The sequence below is a fragment of the Chroicocephalus ridibundus genome, chromosome 4 (assembly GCF_963924245.1).
Source record: "Chroicocephalus ridibundus chromosome 4, bChrRid1.1, whole genome shotgun sequence".
Classification (NCBI taxonomy): Eukaryota; Metazoa; Chordata; class Aves; order Charadriiformes; family Laridae; genus Chroicocephalus; species Chroicocephalus ridibundus.
In genome coordinates this window covers 73,476,050-73,501,783 of record NC_086287.1, presented here as the reverse complement: position 1 = coordinate 73,501,783, position 25,734 = coordinate 73,476,050, and the positions used below count along the sequence as shown (strand labels likewise).

Here is a 25,734-nt window from a genome sequence, read left to right as displayed (position 1 = left end):
ATAAAAATTGTATATTTTTTAAATACACAGCTCTTGTATTAAAAAAAAGGGGGAGGGAAGGGAGGGAAGGGGAAAAAAAAAAAAGCATGTTGCTGCTTTGTCGTAAACATCTGTGTAAGGAATGCATTTGGTCCAGAGCGGGGGTCGACAACGGGAGAAAGCCGCTTGGGTGCTGAGGTGACGCTGGTGCCACCGGGAGAGCTGTGGGGCTGGCGAGGCTGCGGAGCTGCGTGCTGAAATGCCGCGGGTCATGGTCCCGCTGATGGAAACCTGCGTCTTTGGCGGGGGTTGGGGCAGGGGGGAGCTGGAGGGAGCGGTACCCGGCGGGGTGAGGAGCTGGAGAGGTGAAAGGGTCCTGGTAACGCCTGCTGAAAACGTCCGGCTGCCGGCACTGCCGCTGCCTGTCTAAAACCACCAGCTTTCCCCCACCGTTCGGAGAAGGCGACGCGGCTCAGGTGCATCCCCAGGGCTCCAGCAGGATTCCCAGCCCTCCTGGGCGATGCTGGTGGCCGTCCCCGCAGCGAAAGCTGGCCGATGCCATGGTAAGCCGGTGCCGCAGCCCGGGCGGGAGCAGACCTGTGCCCCATCTCTTCTCTCCGCACCCCGGCTGCCGACCACGCCGGCACCGTGTGCTCGCTTGCAGGGTTTTATTGGGGACAGTGGTGATGGCATGCAGGGTGCTTCACTGTCCCGGGGCTGGCTCCCCCCGGCCCGGCACCAGGCGTCTTTGGTCTACGGCTGCTGAGTCTTGTGCATTCGCAACAGTTTGTGCCAGGGCTTGCGGCCGCTCGCCTTCGGTGCCCGCTCCAGCCTGCGGCCCCTCCAGCCCGGCGCGGGGCCAGTCCTGCGGTGTGGCACCTGGAGGGGTCATGGGGGGTGGTGTGAGCGTGGGGGGGACGGGGAACACCCTCTGTACCCCAAAACACCCGCGTTAGCAGGGGTGCAAGGGAGGGGAGCGTCACGGCTCACCTGCAGCATCCGAGGACGGTCGGGGCTCGCCCTCCGGCTCCGGGAGGGAGTCGTGCTTGGTCCTCCGTTTGAAGACGGGCGACCGCCGCAGGCGCAGGGGGACAGTGCCCGCTTGGGGAAACAGAACCCAGCCCCACGTTACGGTGGGGTGCAGCTGCCTGGCTCCTGCCCCATTTCTGCCTGCGAGCCCGGCTCCTGCCGGGGCTGATCCCAATGCCAAGTTCCCCCCACCCCAGGATCTTCCCAGTGTGGCGATGCCATCACCACGGGCAGCCACCCACCAGCTGAGTCAGGCAGCACCACCATGTAACACGGGATGCCACCATACCACCGCCTGCCTCCTTCAGCATGGGGCACAAGGCTGGGACTGGGGGGGGGGTGTGTCCCACTCCAGCCCCCACTTACTTCCCAGCTCCGCCGGGCATTCGGGCTCCCTGAGCTGCTCCTCGTGGACGGACACAGCCCGGCGGCCGGTCCCCCACAGCACCGCCAGCCGCGGCGTCAGCCGGTTGTCTGGAAAAGCAGCAGGGAGGTGCCATCGGTGGGTGCCGGCAGCCCCCTGCAACCTGCCGGCAGCCCCCCCCCCCCATCAGCACCCAGCGCTGGGTGCTTGGGGTCCCTGCTGCTCTCCATTCCCAAGGAGCCCTGGGAACACGCCAGCAGCCGAATGGGTGACCCCATCAGCATCCCTACCTTCGGTGTCGGGCGGTGCGGGCAGGGTGGGCAGGGGGCTGGCAGCACCCACCTCCCCGCCGTGGCTGACCCTCCGCGGCAGCGTGGCCGGCGCGCTCCTCCCTGGCCGTGGCAAGCTGCTGCTCCAGCCCTCCCGGACCCCGGGCTCCGTTGGCCCGCCGGGCTCGGCCAGGAGGAAGGAGCGCCGGGGTTGGTCGGAGGTGGTGGCCTGTGGCTCTGCTGTCAGCTGCCTCCCCAGGGCTTTCCAGGCCGGCCGGGGCTCCACGGCGGCGGCCGGGCTGCGGAAGGGTGCGTCTGCGGGGAAGGCAGGGCAGAGCTGTGGGTGCCTGGCAGCGACATCCCCAGGGAATGGCTCTTGGTGCTGGGACCAAGCCTGCAGCCACCCCAGGGACTGGGCAAGGGTCTGGGTTAACATCTGCCATGGCCAGGGTTGGGCGCCCACGGGGGCAAGGGACCCTGCCCGTGCCCACCAGTCCCTGGTGGCGCTGGTCCCCCTTGTAGCGTCGCTTGGTGCCAGCAGAGGTGACAGAGCCCTCTGCCCAGGGGGCTGGTATGACCACCCCCGGCACCCACCGGTGACCCACCTGTGGACACGGAGTGCGTGCGGGCCTTCAGGGAGGGGGGGGAATCGGCAGAGCTGTCCACGATGTCCCCTGCAAGCACAAGCCACCAGCCATGAGCATGCTGGGGTCCACCCAGCACCACCAGCACCCAGCAAGGGGGGGGGAAGGACGTGGTGGGACCCACAGCTGGGAGCCCGAGGGGGCCCTGCCCGTGCCCACCCCGTGTGTGCCCAGCCGGGTGGGGGGGATGCGGCCCCTCACCGTCTGAGCCGGCTTTCTTGATCTCGCTGTCTTTGCTCTGCAAGGAGAAAGAAACCTGATAAGGGGAGGGGGTCAGGGTGGCAGCACCCTCAGGGACCGTGGGTGGTGGAGGGCAGGGTGCTGCCAGGCTGCAGGGGACGGGTGCCAGGGAAGGAGGGACAGACAGACAGGCACCACGCAGCGCGTAGGAGCCCACATACCGATCTCCTCGCAGAGAGTTAGGTGACAAGACAGAGGTCACGGGCAGTGGTGGCACAGATGTGGGTGCTGCTGATCCCAGACAGGGGACACCCCATTGCCACAGACCCCCCCCAACCACCACCACCTCCACCCACCCTTCGGGCACAGGATCCAGCCCAAAAGCGGAGCAGCTCCCCACCTGCTGCTTCTTGCCCTCGGCGGCCGGGCCCTTGGTGACGCCGATGCGGTGGAGCATGACCTGCACGCGCTGCTCGAAGGAGCCGGGCAGCTCCCCCTCGCTCTTCTCCAGGTGCCTCTTCTGCGGGACAGACACAGCCCTGCCAGGGGCACGGCACCCACAGCACCCACCAACGGGGCACCCAGGTCCCCAACCCCAGCCGTGCCCCCCCAGGGTGACCAAGGCACGGCCACAACCCAGCAGGGACGTCCCCAGCATCACTCTGGTGTCCCCACATCCCCCCTGCTGTACCCAGCTGACCCCGCCACCAGCACCCTTGGGTGGGAGCAGCACCCGTCGGCAGAGCTGGCGGTGGTGGCTCGGTGACGGCACTTACCTTGTCATGCCTGACCCCCAGCGCGTCCTCGTCCTCCCCAGACAGCAGGATGAGAGACTGGGATTTGCCCTCCCGCGAATACTTGGGCCGGATTCTGCGGGCCGAGTCAGGGGTCTGGCAGTGCTCGGACTCTGGCCGGAGCTCGGCAGCGAGCCCCCCCTCCTCCGATTTACTCAGCGGCTTGCCCCCTTCGCCCGCCTTGCTGGGGGCCCGTAAAATGTCACTGAGCATCGAGCGTCTGCTGCTCCTGGGGGCGGCGGGGCCACCCTCGGGCTCCTTCTCACACCTCGAGCCCAGCCTGGATTTGGGTTTCTTGAAGGCAAAAAAATTCCCGATTTTCTTCTTGAGAGTGCGGGAGCCGGAGGGAGCCAGAGGGGCTGATCCTGGGCAGGTCTCCGGCGCCGTGGGGCTGGGGAGAGATGAAACGTTGGGAAAGGTGAGCTGAGGGGACAGGCATCATTTTTTGCTCCCCCCCAAAGGGACGGATCCAGACCCCAGACACCCCACCTGAGACGATGCTGCCCCAGCAAGGGCAGCTGTTCCCAGCCTGGGACCTCCACGGGTGCTGCCCCATTGCCTCCCCGCTGTGGGACAGACCCCTCAGCCCCTCCCCGGGCTCGTAGGCATGGGGTGCTGGGCCCCATCCCGCGCCCCACGGCTGCATCCCACCAGCCTTGCTCTTGGCGATGCAGAAGCCGGGTGCCTGCCGTAAAGAGGGATGTTTTCCCCAGCGTCCCTTTGGCACTGGGACCAGTAGCGTTTGCAGGGCAGGTGAAATCCTGCGGGGAGGGGTGCGTGCCAGGGTGCTGGGTGGGTGTAGGGGACAACATACACACACACCCCCGACCCAGTCCCAGGCTTACGGCAGCTCCTCTGTGATGAGCCTCTTGGCAAAGAAGTCCTCCAGCCCCTCGTCCACGCGGGTGATGCTCCTGTCCTCGCTGTTCTCACAGGCCACGGGCTGCACCTGTGAGCAAGCATGGCCATCAGCCTGGTGTGGGGCGAAGATACCCCCCACCCATGAAGAGGTGCCACCTACAAGTGGGTGCCTGTGCGGGATGGGTGCTGGCACCCTCCTTCTCGCCATGCGTCCAGCACAAAAGCCAAACCATGTTGTCATCGGCTGCAGCCCAGCATCTCCCGGGGCATCGGGAGCTCCTGCCAGCCCCCTGCACCCCGCCGGGTGCCATGTCTGGGGACCTGGTGGCACCCCAGCACGGTGGCTGGGGTAGGACATCCATACCCATGCAGGCACCCGTGTGTTACAGACAGGTAAGGTGCCGCTGACCCTCCTTGGTGACACACAAATGGCAAATCCTGCTAAAGCCCTCCTAGGGCTGGGCCATGTCTCCGACCCCGCTGTCCCCACAGGAGAAGCCTTTGGCAGGGACAATTCCTCCATCTGAGCCCCGAGGAAAGGACACCCACACTGCCAGTGGGTGACAGAGCGGGTGCCCTGCATGGACCCACACCTGCATCCTTCAGGCTGGTGCCCATCCTCGGGTCCAACCTTGGAGTGCCACCACGGCCTGGATGAAGGCCACCCATGGCAAAACGCTCCATGCCACAGCCAAGCCTTCCTCACCCCAACAACGTGCCACCGCATCGGTGGCTTCCTATCGACGAGAGGGAGGCAATTCCCCATCGGTGGCATTTCAATCCATAACGACTTTTCATTACGGCTGGATTGATGCCGCTCGGGAGCCGTTCCAGCCACCCGAGATCTGCTCTCCCTGTCACATCACATCCGTCAAAGCCCATCCTCGCTCAAGCCTTGGCCAACCCTGGGTGCCCATCCTGCCGAGGAGAGATGTGACAAGGTGACGGTCCCCAGGCCCTGCCTGGCCCCTGCCAGCCTCCAGCAGTTCCCACCTCTCTCCCAGTCCCACCGGTCCCACTATGGTCCAAGGGCAAGCACCACCACGGCCGTGCAAGCCAGGGCTTTCCGGCAGGTGGAAGGATCCAGCTACATGCCGGTGGCATGGGGGACAAGGTGATGCCAGCAGGATCCGGCTTTGGGGACAGCCACGGAGCCGGATTTCCACCCAAAAGTTACTTTTCCTTTGGGAAGGGGGCTTTGAGGGCAGGATCCCCAGGTGTTTGCCCTTTGCCGGGGGGGGGGGGCGGGGGGGGGGAGGCAAAACCCACCCCACCGCGGCCGGTGGATCCCCACGAGCGTCACCAGGAGCCACCACGGCCACCAGTGCTTGGCTGATGGCTTTTGGATGGGGGGGGGAGCAAATTGGGCGCAAGAGGAATAGAGGCAGCCAGAGCCATTGCCGAACGCGCCAGCCCTCTGCGCCCAAACTCTGCGGGTTTTTACCATTCCCCCCCCCGCCGGCTCCCCGGCCCCAGCCTCCCTGCCGGCTCCCACCGCTCGGCATCTCCCAACAGGCAGCAGGAAAAGGGGATGGATTATTTCCCTGTGCCCCCCCCCCCCGCCTCCTCAAACCCCCCCCTTGCCCATCCTTTAAGGGCTGCCCCCCCCCCCCTTTCCTCCCTTCCTCCTCCAAGGGGGCTCTGGCTGAAATGCAGGATAATAAAACCTCCGCGCATCTCATTTTCCTGCCTCGCAACAAACACCTGCAATAATTCCGGAGGGGGGGAAAAAACGAAAAAACAAAAAAAAAAAAAAAGGAAAAAAAAAACCAAACCACAAATCCCCCCCCTCCCGCCACCTCGCCAACCAAGAATCCCCCTCTCCTTACATTGGGTTTGCTGGGGGGCTGCTTGTGGCGGCGGTTGGGCCGGGGCCTGGCTTTGGTGCAGTGCTCCAGCTTCTCGCCGGCGGTCGGCAGGTCCATAAGGGATCCGGCGGCGGCAGGCTGCGTGGCGGGGAGCGAGCCGCTCGCAGGCTCAGCATCCTTTGTGGAGGCAGGGCGTGCCGGCGGCGCGGCGAGGCTGAGTGACGGCGGCGCCCGGTGAGCTCGGAGCCCGTTGGCGTCCCTTCCAGCCGCCGGCTCCAGCTCCGAGACACCTACGAGGGGCGAGAGGGCCCCGCTTGGCAACCGGCCTCGCCAGGCCTCCCCATCGCCATCATCATCATCACCACCAGCATCATCGCCGCCGCCGTCACCTTCGCCCACGCGCTGGCTGCGCCGTGGCGTGCCACGCCGCGGGGAGGGGAGCGTGGCCGTGGCCACCCAGAGCTTGCGCGGTGGCCCCCTGGGGCAGCAGCTTTGCGGCGGCAGCACTGCCGGGGATGGATCCTGCCGCGGTCCCTGGAGGTTTTGCGTGCATGGGACGCTCCGGGGGTTTGGGGGGGGGGGAGGGGAGGATGCTCAGGCAGGGAGCGAGCCGATCCCTGCCCCCCCCAACAAGCCCAGAGACCTGTGGCAAGCAGCAACTGTATGGCACAAGCCCTGCCAGCGCTGGCCCGGCACTGGGCACCCACAAATGCGCCCCGTTTTGCTCTGCGGGCAGCCTCTCCCTCCCCCCCCCCGCCCCCGTTACCCTCTGGGTAGGGGTCAGGATGCTGCTGGGTTCGGGGACATCAGGGGTCCCCTGGGGACACCTGGGTGCCGGGGGCTGGCGCGAGCTCTGCTTCAGCCAAAGCCAAATACGCATCGCAGCCAAAGCCCCGAAAAGCAGAAGTCACCCAGCAGCGGCTGATCGCCTGCGACCCCCCCTGGATCCTGCCCAACCCCCCCCCGTCCTCCCTGGGCACCCCCCAGCAGAAGCTCCCGTGGGCAATGTCCCCTCCCCTGTGCCAGGTCCCCAGGAGTGCTGGGGGCGTGATGCCCATGCGCGGGCTGGTCCCTGGGATGGCAGGGGGAGATGCCGTAGCATCCGCAGCCACGGACAAACCTCCCACCCCCCTCCTGGACACATGTTGCGGGGGGAGCTCAGGGCATTTACCCCACTGCCCGTGGGCGATGAGCCAGTTGACCACCCGACCCCCCCCCCCCCACCCCGGCAAAAATGGCACAAGATTAAGCTCAAGATGAGTTTTGCCTGCGGAGCCGCACCATGGCACCGGGAGAGGCTCTCCGTAGGGGGCCAGATCCAGGAGACGCTCTCCGAAGGGACCGGATCCTGGAGAGGCTCTCCGAAGGGTGCCAGACCCGCGCCAGGTGCTGCTGGCAGCCTGTGGCATGGTGGCCGATGGCTCTGCCCCACGAGCCCCCCCCCTGCCCCGACCCTGCCGTGCCCCATGGCACGGGCTGAGCCATGGCAAAGGGCAAGCCGCGCGGTGGCCTTACTTCTCACGGTTGCCGTGGGCCGAATGCTCCTGAAATGCTTGTTTTTCCTCCGCAGGGCCATCTTGTACTGCAGGGAGAGAGGGATGGCGGTGGCTGCGGCATTGACGAGCTGGTTGTGGCCATGGCTAGCGGCATCCCTGCGGCAGCCGGAGCCAGCCAGGCTTGGCCCAGTGATGGGTGCAATCAACCCTGGACCCCCAGGGCTGCACCCCCTCATCTTGGTCCGGCACCGAAACCACCCATGACACCAGATGGGATGCTTTCCCAGCCAGGATTCCTGGATCCCAGGTCCTGAAGCAATGGCTGGCCAGAGGGGCTGCATGTGGCCGGGACAAGCGTGGGCCACCGCAAGGACAAGCTCCCGGTGCTGGAAGGACAGGCAGCATGGCCGGGCTGGCTAACGGTCTAATTGCCTTAGCACTGTCCTGGAGGGGGGTGCCAGGGGTGCGCGTACCCAGAGAGGCAGCGTGGTTAAGCCCGGCATCATCCGGTAAGACGGATAAAAGGTGGTTATAGTGCGGGGCATCACGCGGTGGCTGGATTGGACCCTACCTCCTCCACAGCGAGGTCCGAAGGATTCCTGCCCCTCGCCGGTGCGGCGGCATCGTCCTCAGCCGGCTCCCGCAGCAGCGTCGGGAGGTCGAGCCCCAGCTTGGGGAGGCTCTCTGCCTAAAACCATTAGGAAGTGCTTAAATTATCCCGGGGGCTGAAGCGCGCCCGGCCGCCCTGCGTGCTCCACTCTGCTCCGCTCCCTGCCTGCGGCCGGGATTTGCGAGGGGATTTAGGGCCGATTAGCCGGCTGCCAGCCCCGGCACAGCTGCCCCACGCCTGCCCCACGGTGCACGAGCGGCTGGTGCCCGGCTTCACCCCAGCACCCCCCCACTACTCGGCAGCTCCCAGACTCCGCTCGGGACATGTTAATGCTGCGGTGACCGCACCAGGAGAGGATTACCTGGGAGGAAAACCAGCCTGGGTGGGAATTGTCCTGCTTTCCTGGGTGGCAAACCTGTGGTCACTGCGGTGGCCGTCGCCCAGGCAATGCCAGGGTACCCAGACCCCCCCATCCTGCATCCCAGGTCCCGCATCCCCATCCCGCAGGGGTTGACAGCCCCCGGCGCTCACCAGCTTGCACTGAGCGACAGTCAGGTCTCCCAGCACGGCGTCCACGATGCCGTCGGCCACAGCAGCTGTGACAGACAGCTTGATTTCACTGGGAGGGGAGAGAGTGGGGTGTGAGGGCCAGCACCCACCGCCCCTGCAAGCCGTGGGGCTGGCCCCCACAGGGAGAGCCTTGCTGGTGGCACCCAGAGGAGCACCCAGGACATGCCCTGGGCTCCAGAAGAACAGCACGTCACCCACTTCAGTTTGCTGAAGACGTCGGTGACCATCTGATCCAGGACGGTGCTGAGGTTGAGGTGGTCCTGGAGGTAGATCCGCTCCGACATGGCGTTGACCAGTTGGTCCCTGAGCCCGCTCTTCTGCACCACGGCCGGGCAGAGGCTGTGCGCCGTGTCCAGCGCTGCCTGCATGATCGCCTGAAGTTTGGGGAGGAAAGGGGTGTTTTCGGGGTCTTTTCTATCAGGATTTGTGTGGTTTCCAGGACACACCACGTCCCTCAGGCTGAGGCTGACGAGCATTCCCGTGCTGCCGATAGCTCACTATGGGTGCCCACCTGGATCTCCCGGACGCAGGTCTGCGACGCTTCCTCCGTGAGACACTCCAGCTTGTGCTGCAGCTTGCCGTTCTGGTATGGGGTGTTTCCCGCTTCGTACAAGAGGGGCAGGATCTGCCATGGGAAGAGAGAGACGACGTGGATCATCCCGTGGCACCTCATCCTTGCCTTCCATCCTTCCATGCGCAGCCTGTGTCCTTGGCTACCCCATGGAAGACCATCAGCTGGGGAGACCTAGAGACCTTCTGGCTTTGCTGGGCCAGGATTGGGCATCCTGGGCCCTTCATGGTCTCTGTGTGTCGCCCCCCAGCCAGACCCTCAACCGCTCCCCACCGCCCACTGATCCTCCTTCCCACCCTGTGCCCAACCATGCTGATGCCCACATCGGGGGAGATCCTTTCCTAACCCTTTCACCATCTTTCCACCATCGGCACTGTCCTCCTAAATCCTGTCTCCACCGGATTAAGTTCCTGAGGGGGGTGCCAAGAGAGTTGGGAAAAAGGAAAAGGGGGGGTGGGGTTTGAAGAGAAGTAGAGGAGGAAAAGGTGTGACGGGGAGGAGAGAAGTGGGGGACCAGGAGGATCAAACCAGGGCTGGCAGTGCCAGGAGGTGCCCAGGCGATGCGGTGGCCTTCGTCACCATGTCAGCACACTCATCGCTGGGTTGAGTCCAGCCGGGGTGGGATGAAGGTGCCCCAAGGAGGGACAACCCCCGGGGGATGCCGGGGGTGTGTGTGTGTATGTTTCTCACCAGCGTGGGCATCCGTGGGCCACGCGGTGTGCCCAAAGCTGGAGCACCCACCTGCCCCAGGGAGGGGGGCACAGGCATGTGTGTGGCCGGGGGGGGGGGGTGGGTGGGTGGAAGGGATTGAGAACATTTTGGGACTTATTCTAGAAGAGGGTTCCGAAATTCGCAGCTGTTCTTTAACATTTTGCAAGAGCTTGGTGACGTGCATCTGTTGCGTTGACAATTCCGCTGTTCCCCGACTCCTGGTTAACTATGTCATTAACTAATCAATAACCCGCTTCGATCCCCAGTCGAAGCCGGGCGGGTTGAAGGGGTTTCCCCGCGGGGCCGACTCACGCTGATGGAGAGGTTGGCGTTCCTGATGGCCTCCTCCGCGCAGAGGATGTCCGCCTCCGCCTCCCTGCCCGAGCAGGCGCTGAGGATGTCGACGTGCTTCTGCACGCTCAGGCAGATCTCGTTCACCATCTGGAGCGCGCGGAGAGGCTGCGTCACACACCGACACCGGAGCAGCACTGCCAGTTCCCCGCTCCTTGCCGTGACTTTCCCGGCAGAAGGATGCGCTGGCGCTGCCCGATGGGGCGAGCTGGGGGGACTGGCGGTTTGCTGCCCCCAGAGCATCCCTGCCGAATAAATGGCGACGCCACATGGCCGGGGTTTGCTCGCGAGCACGCGTGGGGTCACGTGGCAGCGAGATACCCCAGCGTCACGTATGCATGAAACGCACGGGTGCAACCAGGAGGGTTCCTTGGAGACATTCTTTCTGCCTGGCCCCACTCTCTCATCCCTCCGGACCGCTCTGCCCTCCGCTCAGGACAGGTGGAAAGGGCTTGCAAGAGCTCACGGGAGGTAGCCAGGGTTGGCTGGGGCAAGGGAGGGCGGCGATGGGGCAAGCAAACCTGTTCGGAGGAGGTGGTGAGGATGCCCTGCTGCAGGCGGAAGGTCTGTGCGGGCAGCGTGCGCCGCAGCTGGTTCCTCGTCAGGCAGGACTGGAGCTGCGCGGCAGGCAGGAGCCATGAGCTGGGTGTTGGTGACGCCCAGGCCCCGTGTCCCCCCTCTTATCCGCATCCCCATCACCTTGTGGACCGCCTCCTCCGTTCTCTCGGGGCTGCTGCGGTACGCCTGCGCCACGTCACTCATCGGCAAGGGCATCGACTTGAGGGTGTAATTCCTGCGTGGCAGAGCGTGGGTGAGAGGGTGCTGCTGGACCCTGCTGCCTCCCAGGGCTCATCCCCACCTAACAGCAGCCTGGAGGAGATAGGGATGGCCAAGGTCCAGCCAGCACCAAACCCCACAGGAGCAGCAGCGACCTCCTGCCCAGGCTCTCCATCCATCCCTCTTTCTTCACACCTCCGGAGAACCCGCATGGCCAAACACCAGACCTGATGGTCTGCTGGGCAGGGGGACAACTTCTACCCATCTTTCATGGGGAGGGAGAAGAGCACCACGTCTCCACCAACAGCAGATCCTCCTCCCCGGGCTTGCTGGAGCTGCCACAGGCAACGTGGGGCTGTGCTGGGTTGGGAAGCAGAGCCTGGGGGAGACCCTGAGGTTGGTAACAAAGGTGTCATCACCAAACGGGTGGCAGGTCGCTTTGCTGGCTTCAAGACCCGAGCCATAGACCAGCTCCCTGGGGACCTGTACGCAACTGTGTGATGCACTTGCTGCTTCGAGGGGACAAGAGGCCCTGGGGACAGTGACATCCTGATGCTGGAGGCTCTTTTGCTTGGTGGTAGCAAGCCAGGAGGACCAAGCTGCTCCCTCCTTACCTTTCCAAAGCTTGAGCCACCTCCAGGAGCCCATGGGCGGTTGTGTTGTTCCTGTCCCAAACCACGGTCCTGCAAAGAGGAGGACACGAGTGAGCCCTGCCCGCAGCCACGTGGCCCCGAGGTGGGTGCCCACCCCCTGGGGCACTGTGGTGTGCCAGGCAGAGTGAGCGCAAGGCTGACCCCCAGGCACCAGAAAACCTGTAAGTGGGGCTAAAAAAATCTGAATCTCAATATTCAAAAGCCTAAACTTGGACTTCGCAAGGAGCTGTAAAGCACGTGGCTGCCTGGAGGGAGGGAAAGGCAGGGAGGACACGGCCAGGCAGATGCCACCCTGCTGGCCGGGGGTGAAGTCCCCAGAGGAAGAGCCCTGGCTGGGAGACCCTTCCCCGTTCCCTGTCCCCTGCAGACATACCTGCCTTGCCTTTGTGGGGACAATGGGGTCCAAAAATGGCATTTTAGGAACTGATGGCAGAGCGTGGGGTGAGGGCAAGTGACCGCAAAGGTCCGGCTGCTGCATCCCGGGCTGTGCAGGAGCCCGGCAAAGAGCTGGCAAGTGCCGGGGCAGGGACTGAGCTGCTCTCTTGCCCTTCACACATCCCCTGCCAGCCCTGCCAGACAACTGCCATGAGAGCAAGATACAGTCACAGCATCTGACCGCGCATCAGGAATGGTCCAGAGATGCATCCATGGCCACCAGGAGCCATTGATAAGCCTCCTCTGATGGCATCAGCATCACAACCAGGACCACTGTATCGGGGCTACCCGGCACAAGGTGGGAAGGGCACCCACAGGGTGACATGGGCTGCTGCTACCTGAGCTTTGTGTTGATCTGCAGGGCCTTGGCTAGCATCTTGGCCCCCGTGTCCCCCATGGCGTTGCCGCTGATGTCCAGAGCGACGAGGCTGGTGTTACTGCCCAGAGCGCTCAGCAGGACGTTGGTTCCCAGCTTGAGACGTGATTCGGCCACGGACAGGGACTGGAGGGGCTGTAAGGGGGACAAGGAGGACAACCTCTATGCCTGGCTGGCAGCCACTGGGCTGGTGGCTCCCCGGTGCTGGCTTTGGGGAGCCCAAGTCATACTGAACCCCCCCAAAAAAGGAGGGCAATAGGTGCTTAGGCAACACCCTGGATTTTGCTGAGATGCCTGGCAGGCAGCGAGGAGGAAAGAGGGTTTTTTTGGGAAGCTGGGCTGCTGCCAGGTTACACCAGGCATCTCCTCCGCGCCTTTAGCCAGACACAGGCTCCCGCTTTCCCAGATGAACGGGAAGAGCTCTCGCTTCTCTGTCTGAGCAGCTGCCGCAGACGGAGGAAAATAAGAGCAGAAGGATTTGAATGGCAGTGGGAGGGAGGGAGATTTGTTCCCAGACTGTGCTGTGAGGGATTTGGACGGCACCCCGGCAGGGTGGTGGCAGAGGGTGACCGAGGGTGGGACGGTTGAGGACAAACAGGACTTACGCAGTCGTCCTCCTGGGTGAGCTGGACGATGCGGTGCAGAACATCCAACAGCCCTTCCCTGCAGGAGAGGTGAGGAGGGTTACACGAGCATCATCCCTCATGCATCCCACACGCATTCCCCGGCGCTGGCAGAGCTCCATCCTCCCTCCTGCTCTTGCCGGAGGCTGCGCCCTGTCCCTGCAGCCCCTGCGGTCCCATAGGAACCGTGCCAGGAGCAGGTGATTGTCCCCACACAGTTCCCCGTTGGGTTGGAGCAGGCAAGACGGGCAGGCCATCCCTGGCATTCCCGACCAGCCCATGGGCTTGGATGGGGAGAGAGAGGGGAGCTGGGTGCATAGTGCTGGGACGGCTCCTGTCCTGGGCATTGTGACTTTGCACTTACTTGGATTTGATGTTGAAGTTTTTCCCCAGAGAGACGTGCCTGATGGATTTGCTTCTGCCAATGGAGAGCACCAGCGTCACCATGTCAGGGTCGAAGCCTGCGAGAGACAGGAGACACCCACCGGGATGCTCCAAGCAATCCAGACCACAGAGGTGGCATGAAGGTGGCGGGGTGGTCCCTCAAGGGTGACCTGCAGAGCCGCCAAGCTGCCACCACGGGATGGTAGAGATGCCCAGGGCAACTCCTGAGCATCTTCCTCTTTTTCACAGCTCCCTCAAGAAGACCAAAGACCTGTGCAGAGCCGGGGTCCCTGGGGAGTGACACTAGGGATGGAGCACCCTCTCTGGGGACTCCTGCCATTTGGGGTGCCAAGGCTGTGCCGAGCCACGGCGAGCCTTTACGGAGCTAAAGATGGTGCTTGCTTTCCACCATCCCACAGGGATGTGCCCTCCATCACCTCCCCACCACCCTGGACAACACAGAAGGAGTTCTCCCAGCTTGCAGGCAGCTGTGGCATCCTCAGGGTAACCCAGCAAGGTGACACCCTTCCCCCAGGCCAGGGATCTGCCAGCCTGGGGCAACCAAGACACCACCTACGGGACTGTCCCTCTTGCACGAAGCCGCTCTACTGGGACAGCCCTAAATAGAAGTGCCCTTTGTCAACTCTTGGCCGGAGATCTTGAGTAAGAGAGCGAGCTCTTGGAGCATTGGTGGCCCCAACAGGTTTTTGAATGACTTCAAACCACATCAGCTTTCCTAGAGCCATCTGGCTGTCGAGGCGCTGCAAGGTCTGCTGAAAGACCTTCCCAAGGCTGCTTTAAGCTTTGGGGCCTTTTAGGTGACATTAAGAGCCAGCAGAGATGATGTTTGTGATAATTAGTGTTGCTCGCCCACGGCTTCGGTGGCCACAGCAGGACTGTAAATTCCTGCAGAGAGGTGAGAAGAGCTTCAGCCCAAGGAGACCTTTACGATGCTTCAAACCCTGAGCTAGCAACGCGAGACCACCTCGGGTTCAGCAAGCTGAAGAGGCTTGTACACCAAGACAGATGCGAAATGAGAATTTTTGGCATGTCCTGAGGCAGGAGGGGACGAAGGAATCGCCCCATGCTCGGTGCTAGAGATGCTCTCTCTGAATGAGGGGAGAGACAAGGGCCACCACTGCTGCTCACCATGGGATATGACGCTGGAAGGTGATGGAAGGGGCTGGGAAGCACATCACCAGAGGGAGAGGGGCACCTTTACAGGACTGCCTGCCTTGGGGAAGACAGAGGGGTGGCCGGTTTGGGCTGGGGGTGGAACCCACAAAGCCTGACAAGGTGGTGATTTCTCAGGCAGGAAGCCACTGCTGGCTGTTGGGTGCCTTCACCCCCGCGGGACACAGCCTGTGACACTGCAGCTGCTGCTGCTGGAGGACTTTCACAGGTGCCAAGTGCAGTTTAACGTTGCATAAGCATGATCAAGAGGCAGGCAAGTGCAGCAGACCCTACCCACCTCCCCAGGGACTCCTACAAGCTCACCAGACGCTGGGGCTGAGCTGGCCTCTGCCAAAGAGCCCGCGGTGGCCGGACCTGCAGATGGAGGTGATGCTCGCCCAGGTGGGGAAAAAGCAACCTACCGTTGTCAGACAAGTCCAGGTCGCTGATGGAGCTGGCGTCAGGGATGAGATCCTGGATGACTTGGGCCCCCGCCGATCTCAGCTTGGAAGAAACAGCAAGACATCAGTACAAGGGGAGGCGCCGAGCCCTGCGAACAAGATCCTGCCGTCGGGAAGGTCACCCCAGCCCCACGGCGGACAGGGCTGCAGACCTGCCCACACAGGCATTGAGCCCCCCACCGCCCCTCAGCTGCCACAACCGGACCCCCAGGCTGGACCGACGGCACCCATGGGTGCTGGCCCTCACCTCGCAGTTGCTGAGATCCAGGCGCAGGTCACTGACGTGACTGTTGTCTGCCAGCCCTTGCAGCAGCGCCCTGGAAAAGTCACCAAAGCCACCCAGCAGTGTGAGCATCACCATCACCCACTGTGGGGCATCCCCAACAGTCCAAGGCAGTGGGAGCGGGGTGCTGGAGAAGACATCCTTCTCAGGAGTCCCAGCTCCAGCCTGCCCCCTCCCTCCTGCTGAGCACAGGGATGAATCCTGCACAGGGGGACCCCAGCTCTGTGCTGCTGGCTCCTGGGATGCCTCCTTGGCTCCAGGTGGCATCTCCCACCCTCCCGTGAGGAGACGCAGGGGGATGTCCCCAGTGCATCCCCCAGCTGCCCCTGGGTAGGAAAAGTCACCAAAGCCACCCAGCAGTGTGAGCATCACCGTCACCCACCGTGGGGCACCCGCAACGGTCCAGGCAGTGGGTGCGGGGTGCTGGAGAAGACATCCTTCCCAGAGCTCTGCCTCTCACAGCCCCATCCGTCCTCCCCACCAGCCCTCCCAACACGGAGAGCCCTGAGCCAGGGTCCCCCCCTCACCTTACAGCATCCGCTGGCAGCTTGGTACCTGCCAGGGAGACGTGCCGGAGGGCACAGGCCTGGCTGAAAAACTCCTTGACGTCAGGGGAGATGGTTTTCACCCTCCTGAAAAGGATGGGCACAACGTGGCATCACCTACTGCCCAGCACCAGCCACCCCCCCCCGGGTACCGTGTTCCCCTCCTTGCCACCCCAGGGGCTTACTTGTGGGAGTACACGTTTTTGGAGAGATCCAGATGGACGAGGCTGGTGTGACATCCGCGGACCAGGGCTCCAAAGAGCTGTTGGGGTAGGGATACGAGCCGCGTCGAAGAGGACCCGGCTGGTGCTGCAGCCCCTCATACAGCCCAGGGAGGGAGGGGTGACGGTATGGGATGAACTGCAGGGGATGTTAAGGGCAGGGGGGGGCGGGTGTCTCTGCCCCGTGCTGGGGCTCCCTTATTTCTCCTGCTGAACCCCAAGTCCCCCAGCCCGCCCGTGGTAGGGGTCACGGAGCAGGCCATCGCTGGGCTGGCTGCCCACTGTGTCTCCACAGCCCCGTGGCCAGTTGGGACGGGGTGGCAGGGTTTTTGGGAGGGGGGACGCTCACTGCCAGGACCCCCTGCGTGGGTACTCACAGCATCCAAAGGGCAATCCGTGCCGGCCAGGCTGAGGTGGGAGAGCGAGTGGCACTGGCGGAGGAGGCTCTGCAGGTTCTGTGGGTAGAGGGGGCTCAGTGGCTTTGACCAGGACTCTGACCCCCCCCACCCAGCACCCTACAGCCCAGGAGTCCCAGCTCCAGCCTGCCCCCTCCCTCCTGCCGAGCACAGGGATGAATCCTGCACAGGGGGACCCCAGCTCTGTGCTGCTGGCTCCTGGGATGCCTCCTTGGCTCCAGGTGGCATCTCCCACCCTCCCGTGAGGAGACGCAGGGGGATGTCCCCAGTGCATCCCCCAGCTGCCCCTGGGGAGGCAGGGAGGTGTCACAGCCATGACTTCCCCATCCTTGCAGTGCTGCAAGGCAGGGTGCAGACCCCAGGGGACCAAAGCCATCGAGCCCATGCAGGGGACAGACCCCAGGCGGTGTCACCCCATTGCAGCCCGGGCACTCACGCTAATGTCGTCCCCAGCCAGGGTGCCGGGGTTTCCAGATAGGTCCAAGTGCCGGAGGGAGGATCCGATGGCTTTGTTGTCTGCGAGGGCTTTGCATAACGTGCTCATCCCTGCTCCAGGAAAGGGGGAGAGACGGATGGATGCCCGTGGGTCCCCTGCACCGGGGAGAGCCACAGAGCAGAGGAAGGGACGCTTTCCTACAGCTGGGGCAGCAGGACATCGCATCCTTGAAGATGCCCTTTCCGGGGTGGCCCTGCAGCCCCTCAGCCAGCCCATTGGGGCCAGCTTGTCCCCAGGCACCACCGTGCCCAGCCTCCCGATGGCGCCTGGGCAGGGAGCGGGATGCCGGGCTGTACCTTTGGCACTGAGCATCGTCCTGGCCAAGCTGAGGCTCTGCAGACCCTTAGGATTCTTCTCCATGAGCCGGCTGAAGGCAACGATCCCTGATGAAAGAGTAGAGAGCCATGAGGGGCTGTGCCAGCGCAGGCGGGTGTCCATCCCACCCCGAGCTACACCGGGGGGGCAGCTGCCAGTGGGATCTGGAGTTGAACATCAGTTTTCATGGGTGGAAACTCATCCCAGCCCAGAAGTTGGGTACCTCTGTCTTCCAGCTGGTTGCCAGCAAGGTTGATGGTGTGCAAGACAGAGTCGGGATGGTTGCTCAGCGCCTGGGCCATCCTCTGTGCAAAGTCCCTGCGGGGAGAAGGGCCACCTGTCTGAGCAAGCTATGGCCACCTCCAGGAGATGTGGCCACCAACCCTGCAGCCTTATGGGGATGTGCCACCAGCTCCTGTCCATGTGGCAGAGCTGGCTACATCTGAGGAGCCAGCAGGAGAAAGCAGAGCATCTCCAAGGGTGGGTGATGTCTGTTGGCCTCCAAGTTACGAGGGGGGTCTCTGCTCCTAGTGAGCTTCATGCTAAGGAGGGGATGGGGCACCAACACCCCCCTGGCCGTGGGGGGGTCCCCATAGACCACCCAGCTTCATCCACATGAAGGGGGCAGAACCAGGCTGCCGAGACCCTGCTCATCACCACCCCAGGGCTCTGCAAGGCCTTCACTTACGCTTTCAACCCGCTGTTTTCCAGCACCAGCTCCTCCAGCGTCACCGATTTGCTGAGCATGTAGAGCAGCTGCTCCGAGATCTCCTGGTTCTAGCAGGGGAGAAGAAAACCTTTCTGGAAACCCAACCATCATCTTCAGCATACCCAGCGCCAAGGCGCCGGCACTCACCAGCCTGAAGTCCTTGCAGGAGAGCTTGGTGAACCACAGGTTGAAGGACAAGGCGGCGATGCTCAGTGCCACGTCTCTGCAGGGTGACAAGGACGAGGGAGTCAGGGGCCAGGCTGAGCCAAATCTGGTCCCAGTCGGGTGCCCCGAGACACCCAAACCCAGGGATGGCCCGAGACACCCAACCCCAGGGTGCCCCAACGCTGCTTTCAACATGGGGTCCGTGAGTCTAAAGCAACCCACAAATGCAGCTCAGCTTCCCCAGATTATTCCCTCAGAGGAAAAAAAAAAAAAATTAAAATAATTACACGCTTCTGCCAAAACCTCGGGTTGTGTTTTTTTTTTTTTTTTTCCCCCTTTTTAATTCTGAGCTCTCGGTGCGAAGAAAAATGCAGGTTTTTGCTCAGCTGGAAACAAGTTCCAGCTGAAGCCCCGCTCCGTCTTTCTCGGGATGAAGATGCGGCTGAGTCTCGTGGGGATGAATCCAGGCACGGGCAGCGCTCACGGCCCTGCCATGAGGTTATAACCCCGTAACGGCCATTTGTGATATATATTTGTACGTGTGAGGGGGAGCGGCGTTGGCTGCTTTGCATAGGGAAACACCTGACAGCCACAAGCGGCCAGAAGCCACCGTGACGTTCAGTTTTCACCTCCGTGAGCAGCTCGTGGGCTTATTTCAGTGTTATAAATGGCCGGGGAGGCGAGGTGGGGTGGGGCTGCCCGGCCTCTGGGGCTGTCGTCCCATGGGACAGGGCCCGTCGTGTTTGGTGCGGGGGAGCGTCAGCCGGCAGACGTGGCGGCCTTGGAGCGTGTAAAGCGATAAATCTTCTAACGTGAGCAGAGGAGGGCGTTGGGCCACCCCCGCCTGCGGAAGGGGAGGACAGGGACTAGTTCACGGCAAGGAAGCACGGCACGGCACGCGGCGCGGCCAGGGGACCCACCGGCTCTCCAGGTGGCTGAAGTCCAGCAGGTTGAACTCCCGGCAGTCCTGGCTGTGGTAGATGTTGTCCACGTCCTGTACGGATGGACAGATACATGGGTCAGGCTCAGCACCTGCTGCTGGGGTGGGCTCGGGCGCCCGACGCCGCTGGAGGGGGCTGAGCCCTCGGGGACCCTCCCCTGGGGAGCCCCGAGCCTAAACCCCCCCCCCCACCCCGGTGCTGCAGCTGGCAGGGCACGTGTCCCATTGTGGTAGGATGGCTCGGTGGGTCCTGGACCTCTTCTGCAGGGACTGACCAGCAGAAGGCAACGCATCCCCAGGCTGGTGGGAATGAGGGTGTGGGGAGAGGTGGGCTGGAGGCGGTGTCCCAGAGGAAGAGGAGGGCGAGCTGGTCCTGCTGTGGCCCCACATGGCTTCTCCTCCCACTAGGGACACCCAGCAAGGTCCCAGGCTTCCAGTCTGGGAAACAGCCTGGTCCAAGACATCTCATCCCAAAGGGCAAAGGGAACTCAAGCCAGGCAAAACTGCAGTTCCCTGCTCTGGGATGTCCCTAGGATGTTCCCAGCCCCGGCAGCCCTGTGAGCATCCTGCTTCCCTGCCTGCCAAGCGGTATGCTGCCATCGTCTCTTCTCCATGGGACAGACCAGCTTACCCACTGGATCTCCTCGCGGAAGGCAAAGCCATTGTAATCGCATAAAGCAGCGTAGGTCTCCGAAAACCCCCCTGCAAAGAGAAGGCGTTCTTGGTGGCAGACCCTCCCATGGGAACACAGAGAAGACCTTTGGGGAAGGCAGAAAGCAGGAAAAGGAGGGTGCAGGCTCTCCCTTCCCTCCTCAAGGGGGCCAGATTGTCCTGCATGGTCTAGTGCCAGCCCAAAAATGATCACACAACTCCAGGGGCTTTGCTTGATCCCTGTAGGTACCAGGCAAGGTGCAGTGGGTGATGATAACGGAGGTGGCCTACTCTAAACCAGGCTATAGGAAAAGCCCCTGGCTCTGCAGCGATGCCAGATGAGATGGGTGGAAGCATCCACAGCCGTACATTCTCACAGGTGGACACTTACATCCTCCTCCTTTCTGGGGAGCTACGGCCCCTCAAAACCTGCTCCTGCCCCATGGGATGGGGGGCGGGGGGCTTGTGACCTAAGCCACCGCGGGTGTCCTCCCAGCGGAGGTGGGGGCTGTCAGCAGAGCTGGTGATGACGGAGGCCAGGCTGTGACGGTGCCCAGGGTGCTCCAACCCTCCTGGGGGAGATGTTGCAGGGGCTGGGGGGAAAGGGCTTACCACAGGGCCCGGGGCTGCTCTGCAGCATTTCCTCCTCCAGCGAGTCCGTGATCTGCCGGATCCTCTCGTACAGGTTGGGGGGGGAGTTCTTGAGCAGTGTCCTGGGGAAGGACCAGAGGGGTGCATGGTGGCGGACGAGGAGAAGAGCATCCCCGCCGCTTCGTGCTTAACTACAGCCCCTGTGGGTGAGGGTGGCTAGAATTATCCTTCCCAACGTGATTGGGGAGCAGGGCCCGGCCTCCGTCAGTGTGGTTTTCTCCTCTTAGAAGGCACTAATTGTGAACCCACCCCGTATTTGGGGCTCTTCTGAGCAAAGAGTTTGCTCTGGTACCTACCCAACCACCACTGAGGAGCAGAAGACCCTTACCCAGGGGATGAGTCTGGGAAGACCTTCTTAAGTGACATGGTGACATGGATGACAACTTGCTCCAAATCATCAAAGCACATGAACCGGAAGGCATAGGATGCTGCATCCGTTTCTATGACAACCTGTGGGGTCCGAAGGAGTGGAGATGCCTGAGCGAGCTGGCAGCACACAGCGTCCCCGAGCCCCCAGACACGACGGTGACAGCCATCAGCTCCTGGCTGCAAACACCCAGACGCTGCTTATAAACCCAGCTGGAGCGCTGGGAGCACAGGGAAGGCGGCGACCGCCAGGAATTGAGCATAAAAATACATTAAGGAGATCGTGGCATGCCAGAATAAGGCATAAACCTCCCCGAAATTCAAGCGTAGCTGCTGCAAAGGCAGCCCAAGGCGGTGGGGGCGAGAGAAGCCTTCACTCTGCCTGCAGCAGCCGCAGCTGGAGGAACGGAGTTTTCCCTCCCTGAATTTATCTAATCGGGTTTTTGAGGCTTTCGGTTCCTACCAGGGAGAAAGAGGAAAAAAAAAAAAAAAAAAACCATGGCAACACGCTCCCTGATTTAATTACGGGCTGATTGAGGCGTGGGAGCGAGATGACAATTATCTGCTGGCAGCGCGCGAGGCCGGCGCTCCCACCGGCGCCCCGGGGCTCGGCCCTGCCTGCGCCCTGACTGCGTATCCACGACCCCGGGGCTTCCCATCACCCAGGCAGACCCCCCCCCCCCGCCCCGACCTTGCCCACCCTCCACTTTCAACCCCAGCGCTCCTTGCTTTCTGCCCCGTTCCTCTTTATTTCTCTCCCAGAGCTCAGCTGCGCGGCCCGCCGAGCGGCAGGAACCCTGCTTGGAGGCTGGGGGCCACCGTGGGTGACGACGCTTTAATGACCAAAAGAGGTTAACGAGGACCGCAGCCCTGGTTCGGCCGCCACATCCGAGCCAGCCATCCCGTTCCTCTCTCCTCCCGGGTTCCTGCTGGCGGCATCCACCCTCCGCGCACGCCTCTCTCTAAGAGGATTAACCGGGGTTTAAAACACCCTCCTGCTAAATTTGGCTTCACCTCGGTAAGCCAGCAGCCGTTAGTCACCTTGTCCCCGCCAAGCGGGAGGTGCCACGGCCGGGCGCTGCCACGCCGGCACCCCCCCAGCACCCCCGGGTGCCTCCCCGTGCCTCCAGCCCTGCGGGGGACACCCCGACAGAGGACACAAGAGGATTTCTTTAGAGGTGGCAAAGGGACAAACACCCTGCGGAGCTCTCACAGGTCATCAGTGGTGACCCTCAATGTGCCACGGGGGGTCAGGACACCCCCCGCTCTGGGCCCCATGGTGGGCTCCGGGATTGCCACGGGGGGAGGTGGGCACAAGGTGGGGTGGGTGCCTGGGCTGGGTTTGCCCTGGGTGGTGGGTGCCACTCACCAAGCTGGGCTCTCGCACCGTCATCTCCCTCACCTCCAGGAAGCTGAAGCTGCTGTGAACCTTGTGGGGGGGAGAGGAGCGGGGTCAGCCCCAGCGTTGATGGGGAAGGGGGGCCCAAGGGTGCCCCCCCAGCTCCCACCCTTCCCTGTGCCCTGAGTAGCGCCCGGCCATGCCCCCGAGCTTTCCCCAGCCCCCTGACCCCAAACCCTCTCCCCTTCACCCCGTCCTCCTCCTCACCCTGCTCCTGGGGGCTTCTCCAGACCTGGTGGCCCAGGTGACCCAGGGACGCCCACCCCGGTGCCCCAAGCAGCCGAGTGATGTCCTCCTGGCACCCACGGGCTCTGCTGTGGCGCAGGGTCCCCAGCACTTACCCTCACCGGCAGCATCACCGGCAGCACGTAGGCTCGCCAGGGCGTCAGCACCTAGGCAGGGGGACACTGGTGTGACAGGGGACTGGGGTGACACAGGAACCACCCCTGTCCCATCCCCCCCACAGCCATGAAACGACTGCCTGGGGAAACCGGGAAAGCAGGACCCAGGCTGGACTCCGCACGTACCAGGATATAGTCGTCATACTTGGATTTCACCTGCAGCTGGATGCTCATCACCAGAAGGACCTTCTTCGTCCCCAGAAAGGCGGTGATGCCCTCTGAAAAGACCAATGTCCCCATGAATTGAGGTGGCCGAAGCCACCCCTGGTCCTCTCCGTCCCCAAGGGCAGCGGGGCATGTGGGCGTCTTCCATGACCCTGCCCGAGTCAACTCCTCTCCCTCCACACCCCATGGCCAGACCCTGGTCGCTCTCTCAGCTGAGCCATGGGCTTCTTCACTGGCTTTGGGTCCTGTTTGCTGCTTGGGTGATAAACCCATCTCCTCCATCAGCTTCTGCAGCCTCCACCAAGCACGGGGCTTCGGGGTCACCGATTTACACTGCACGAGCTTCATCTCAGCCTTGCTCCCTGGGAGCTGGCATTGAGCAACCGCTGGATCCTGGTTTCTCTTCCTTCCTTCCGAAATTTATCGCTAGGGAGCAACTGGACACCCAAGTCCTGGCTCCCCTAGGGTGCAGCCTGGGGATGCGTTTTGCTTTTGCGTTTTTTTGGCACCTCTCTCGGCCGTGAGGTCGTGTTGTACGAGAGTAGCTGCCTCCCCGGTGTTTGCCAACCAGCCGTTCCCAGCCGCCACGGACCAGGGCGAGCATCGCTGCCGCCTTCAGCATCCGCCTCCCGTTTGGAGGAACAGGACAGGAACAACAACTGCCCATCGCCGGGCAAAGCAAACCAGGTTTTTGCAATGACACCACTCACTCCAGCCCTTGCCGAGGCTGCCGAGAGCCCCGCAGGTCTGGTGACTTGAGCCACACGTCCCCAGGGACCCATCCTGGTAGAGCGGGGGACGCAGCGGCCCGGCTCCTTCCCACCCCGCTCCAAGCCTCGGTGGGGCTGGGTTTAGGGTCAGGGGGCTGGGGAAGGCTGTGGGGCATGGCCGGGCACTACTCAGGGCATGGGGAACCCCCGAGACCTCCGCGGCCTTTTGGTTCTTCAATTAGAGGAGCGAAGATTGTGGTACCCCACACATCCCCCACACTGGTGGGGAGCAGGGCAGGGCTGCGGGCCACGACTCCCTGGGGACCCCCTGCCGGCCGGGGGACTCCAAGCCCACGGGAGTGAGCAGCACCAAGCTGCACCCACAAAGCCAGCAGCAGGAACCACGGAGAAGCATGTCCTTGAGGATCCAGCCTGTTTTCCTGGGGATGCTTTTGGCCCGAGGAGCATCCTCAAGCCGCACGAGTTTTGGGGGGAGCAGCCCTCATACCCCACACCCTGCTCAGATTCCCCTGACCCGCAGCCGATGACGATGAGGAACCCAAAAGCGGCTCTGCCAACGCCGGCACGGCAAACCGGGGCCGAGCAGGCCCCGTACTGGCGCTTTCCATGTGGCACGGGTGCCCCGGCAGCGCGGCGGCAGGCGATGCTTACCTTGGAGCTCAGCGGGGATCCCTCCGGGGGACGCAGCCATGGTTGGGACCCGGGGTGGGGGGCGTGGGTGGCACCTTCCCCGGGGATGCGGGTGTCAGGGCAGCATCCCCGGGCGCCGCGGGAAAGGCACCCTGCTGGGAGGAAGCGCTGAGGTTACCAACCGGCAGCGCTGCCGCCTCGGCGCCTCCTCCCCCTCCCGGCGCTCGGTGCCTCTTCCTGCCCCGTCAGGCGAGATTTACCGCCTGAGCAAGAGAAGAGAAATGAAAGCGACGGCGCCTGCAGCCCACCAGCCCCGCCGGGAGGAGAGGATGTCCCTGGCCCAGCTCTTTTCCTCCCGCATGGCTTCACCTGGGCAAGCGGGACACCCCACCGGCGCCTCCCAGCCAGGAGCAGCAGAATCTCCCCACGGCTCCAGCCTTCAAGGGTTGAGGGTCCACGATCTCTTCCTGCCCTGCAGCCCCTCGAGGTGGTTTATGGAGACATAGATCTGCCTGAAGATGGCCGGTGAGCGTGAAAAGAGCAGCTCCACCCTTCCTGGCATGGGGAGGTCAGCCCAGAACCCATCACCTTGCACCGGGCATCTGCAAGGGGAGTTAATGGGGATGAGCACTGGTGCCCAGTGCAGGGTGCTTCTCCAGAGGATGAGCATCCAGTGCCCACTGCAGGGTGCTTCTCCAGAAGATGGGGGCTTCTCCAGAAGATGGGCACCTGGCACCCACTGCAGGGTGCTGCAGGCAGGGCTTCACCAGAGCAGAAACGTCCCAGGTGTCACGCCAAAATGACAAAACCGCTGCCCCAACGCAAGGACGAGAGGCAGAGGCAAGGTGGCCTCCTTGGAGCAACAGGGGTGAGCACATCAACCACTCTGCTCCCCAAGGAAGGCTCTGGACCAGGCAAAAAGCCAGAAGTGCTCCAGGATGGAGTGGAAAGCTGTCCTGCGCCCCGTGCTGTGCTGCGGGACTTCACTGGACCCAACGTTTCTCAGTGTTGGCTCAGCTGGCCCTACCAGAGACTCAGGAGAAGGTGCTGAGGGAGCCAGCAGAGCTGGTCTCAGACACCAGCCTGAGTCCCCATGACCAGCATCAGCTGGAATGGAGGATGCCAGCTGCCTCGTCCCCCTAAAACGCCCTTTTTGACAAATTCCCAACTTCAAGCCTGCCTGAGCTGCAATCTGCCAACGGAGGGCTCCCAGAGGAGTTTTTCCAGAGGTGGAGTAACTCAGGAGAAGGTGGTCCCTGAAAGGGCTGGGTGATGCTGTTCTCCTGCCGCTTGAAGCTGGGGCTGCAGCACTTCTGAAACAGCCTGCGGCATGACAGCAAAGGCAGGAAGCCATCTCCCTGCAGGGACGGCGTCTCCATAGAGCCCAACCACAACACACAGCAGCTCTTCTCAAGGAGGTGGCTGGGGAGAACACGGCTCAGGGCAAGGACCAACCTCTGCCGAGGTACCTCCTCAAGCCTCCTGAGCTACGTCAGTGGGCAGACAAGTACCAGGAAGAGGAAGGACCACA

At 63.1% G+C, this 25,734-nt stretch overlaps 1 protein-coding gene across 1 annotated transcript; it reads right to left on the bottom strand.

The window, feature by feature from the left end:
• Window positions 1-55: 55 nt before the first annotated feature.
• On the bottom strand, window positions 56-24,448 carry CARMIL2 (capping protein regulator and myosin 1 linker 2). Its single transcript, XM_063334075.1, has 40 exons — window positions 24,225-24,448; window positions 22,804-22,895; window positions 22,618-22,668; window positions 22,247-22,306; window positions 20,840-20,961; window positions 20,473-20,573; window positions 19,841-19,911; window positions 19,190-19,263; window positions 18,252-18,327; window positions 18,084-18,172; window positions 17,619-17,713; window positions 17,377-17,463; window positions 17,021-17,130; window positions 16,546-16,623; window positions 16,133-16,209; window positions 15,930-16,034; window positions 15,367-15,436; window positions 15,081-15,162; window positions 13,466-13,562; window positions 13,084-13,141; window positions 12,441-12,613; window positions 11,629-11,697; window positions 10,937-11,030; window positions 10,759-10,854; window positions 10,199-10,327; window positions 9,116-9,229; window positions 8,803-8,978; window positions 8,566-8,653; window positions 7,996-8,112; window positions 7,444-7,510; window positions 5,950-6,218; window positions 4,105-4,208; window positions 3,242-3,650; window positions 2,866-2,985; window positions 2,487-2,523; window positions 2,247-2,315; window positions 1,663-1,956; window positions 1,375-1,482; window positions 970-1,080; window positions 56-858 (listed from the first exon to the last, which is right to left on the bottom strand). Exons 1-40 carry the CDS (start codon window positions 24,262-24,264, stop codon window positions 683-685), a joined length of 4,455 nt encoding a protein of 1,484 aa, XP_063190145.1. The 5' UTR covers window positions 24,265-24,448; the 3' UTR covers window positions 56-682.
• Window positions 24,449-25,734: the final 1,286 nt, after the last annotated feature.

Bases quoted from the DNA above. Each gene is read 5' to 3' on its own strand.
- CARMIL2 (XM_063334075.1), bottom strand. From the start codon at position 24,264: ATGGCTGCGTCCCCCGGAGGGATCCCCGCTGAGCTCCAAG. The intron at 16,210-16,545 runs GTGAGTACCCAC...CTACCCCAACAG, and splicing joins CGGATTGCCCTTTGGATGCT to CTCTTTGGAGCCCTGGTCCG. The intron at 12,614-13,083 runs GTAAGTCCTGTT...TCCCCCTTACAG, and splicing joins TCACCCAGGAGGACGACTGC to CCCCTCCAGTCCCTGTCCGT.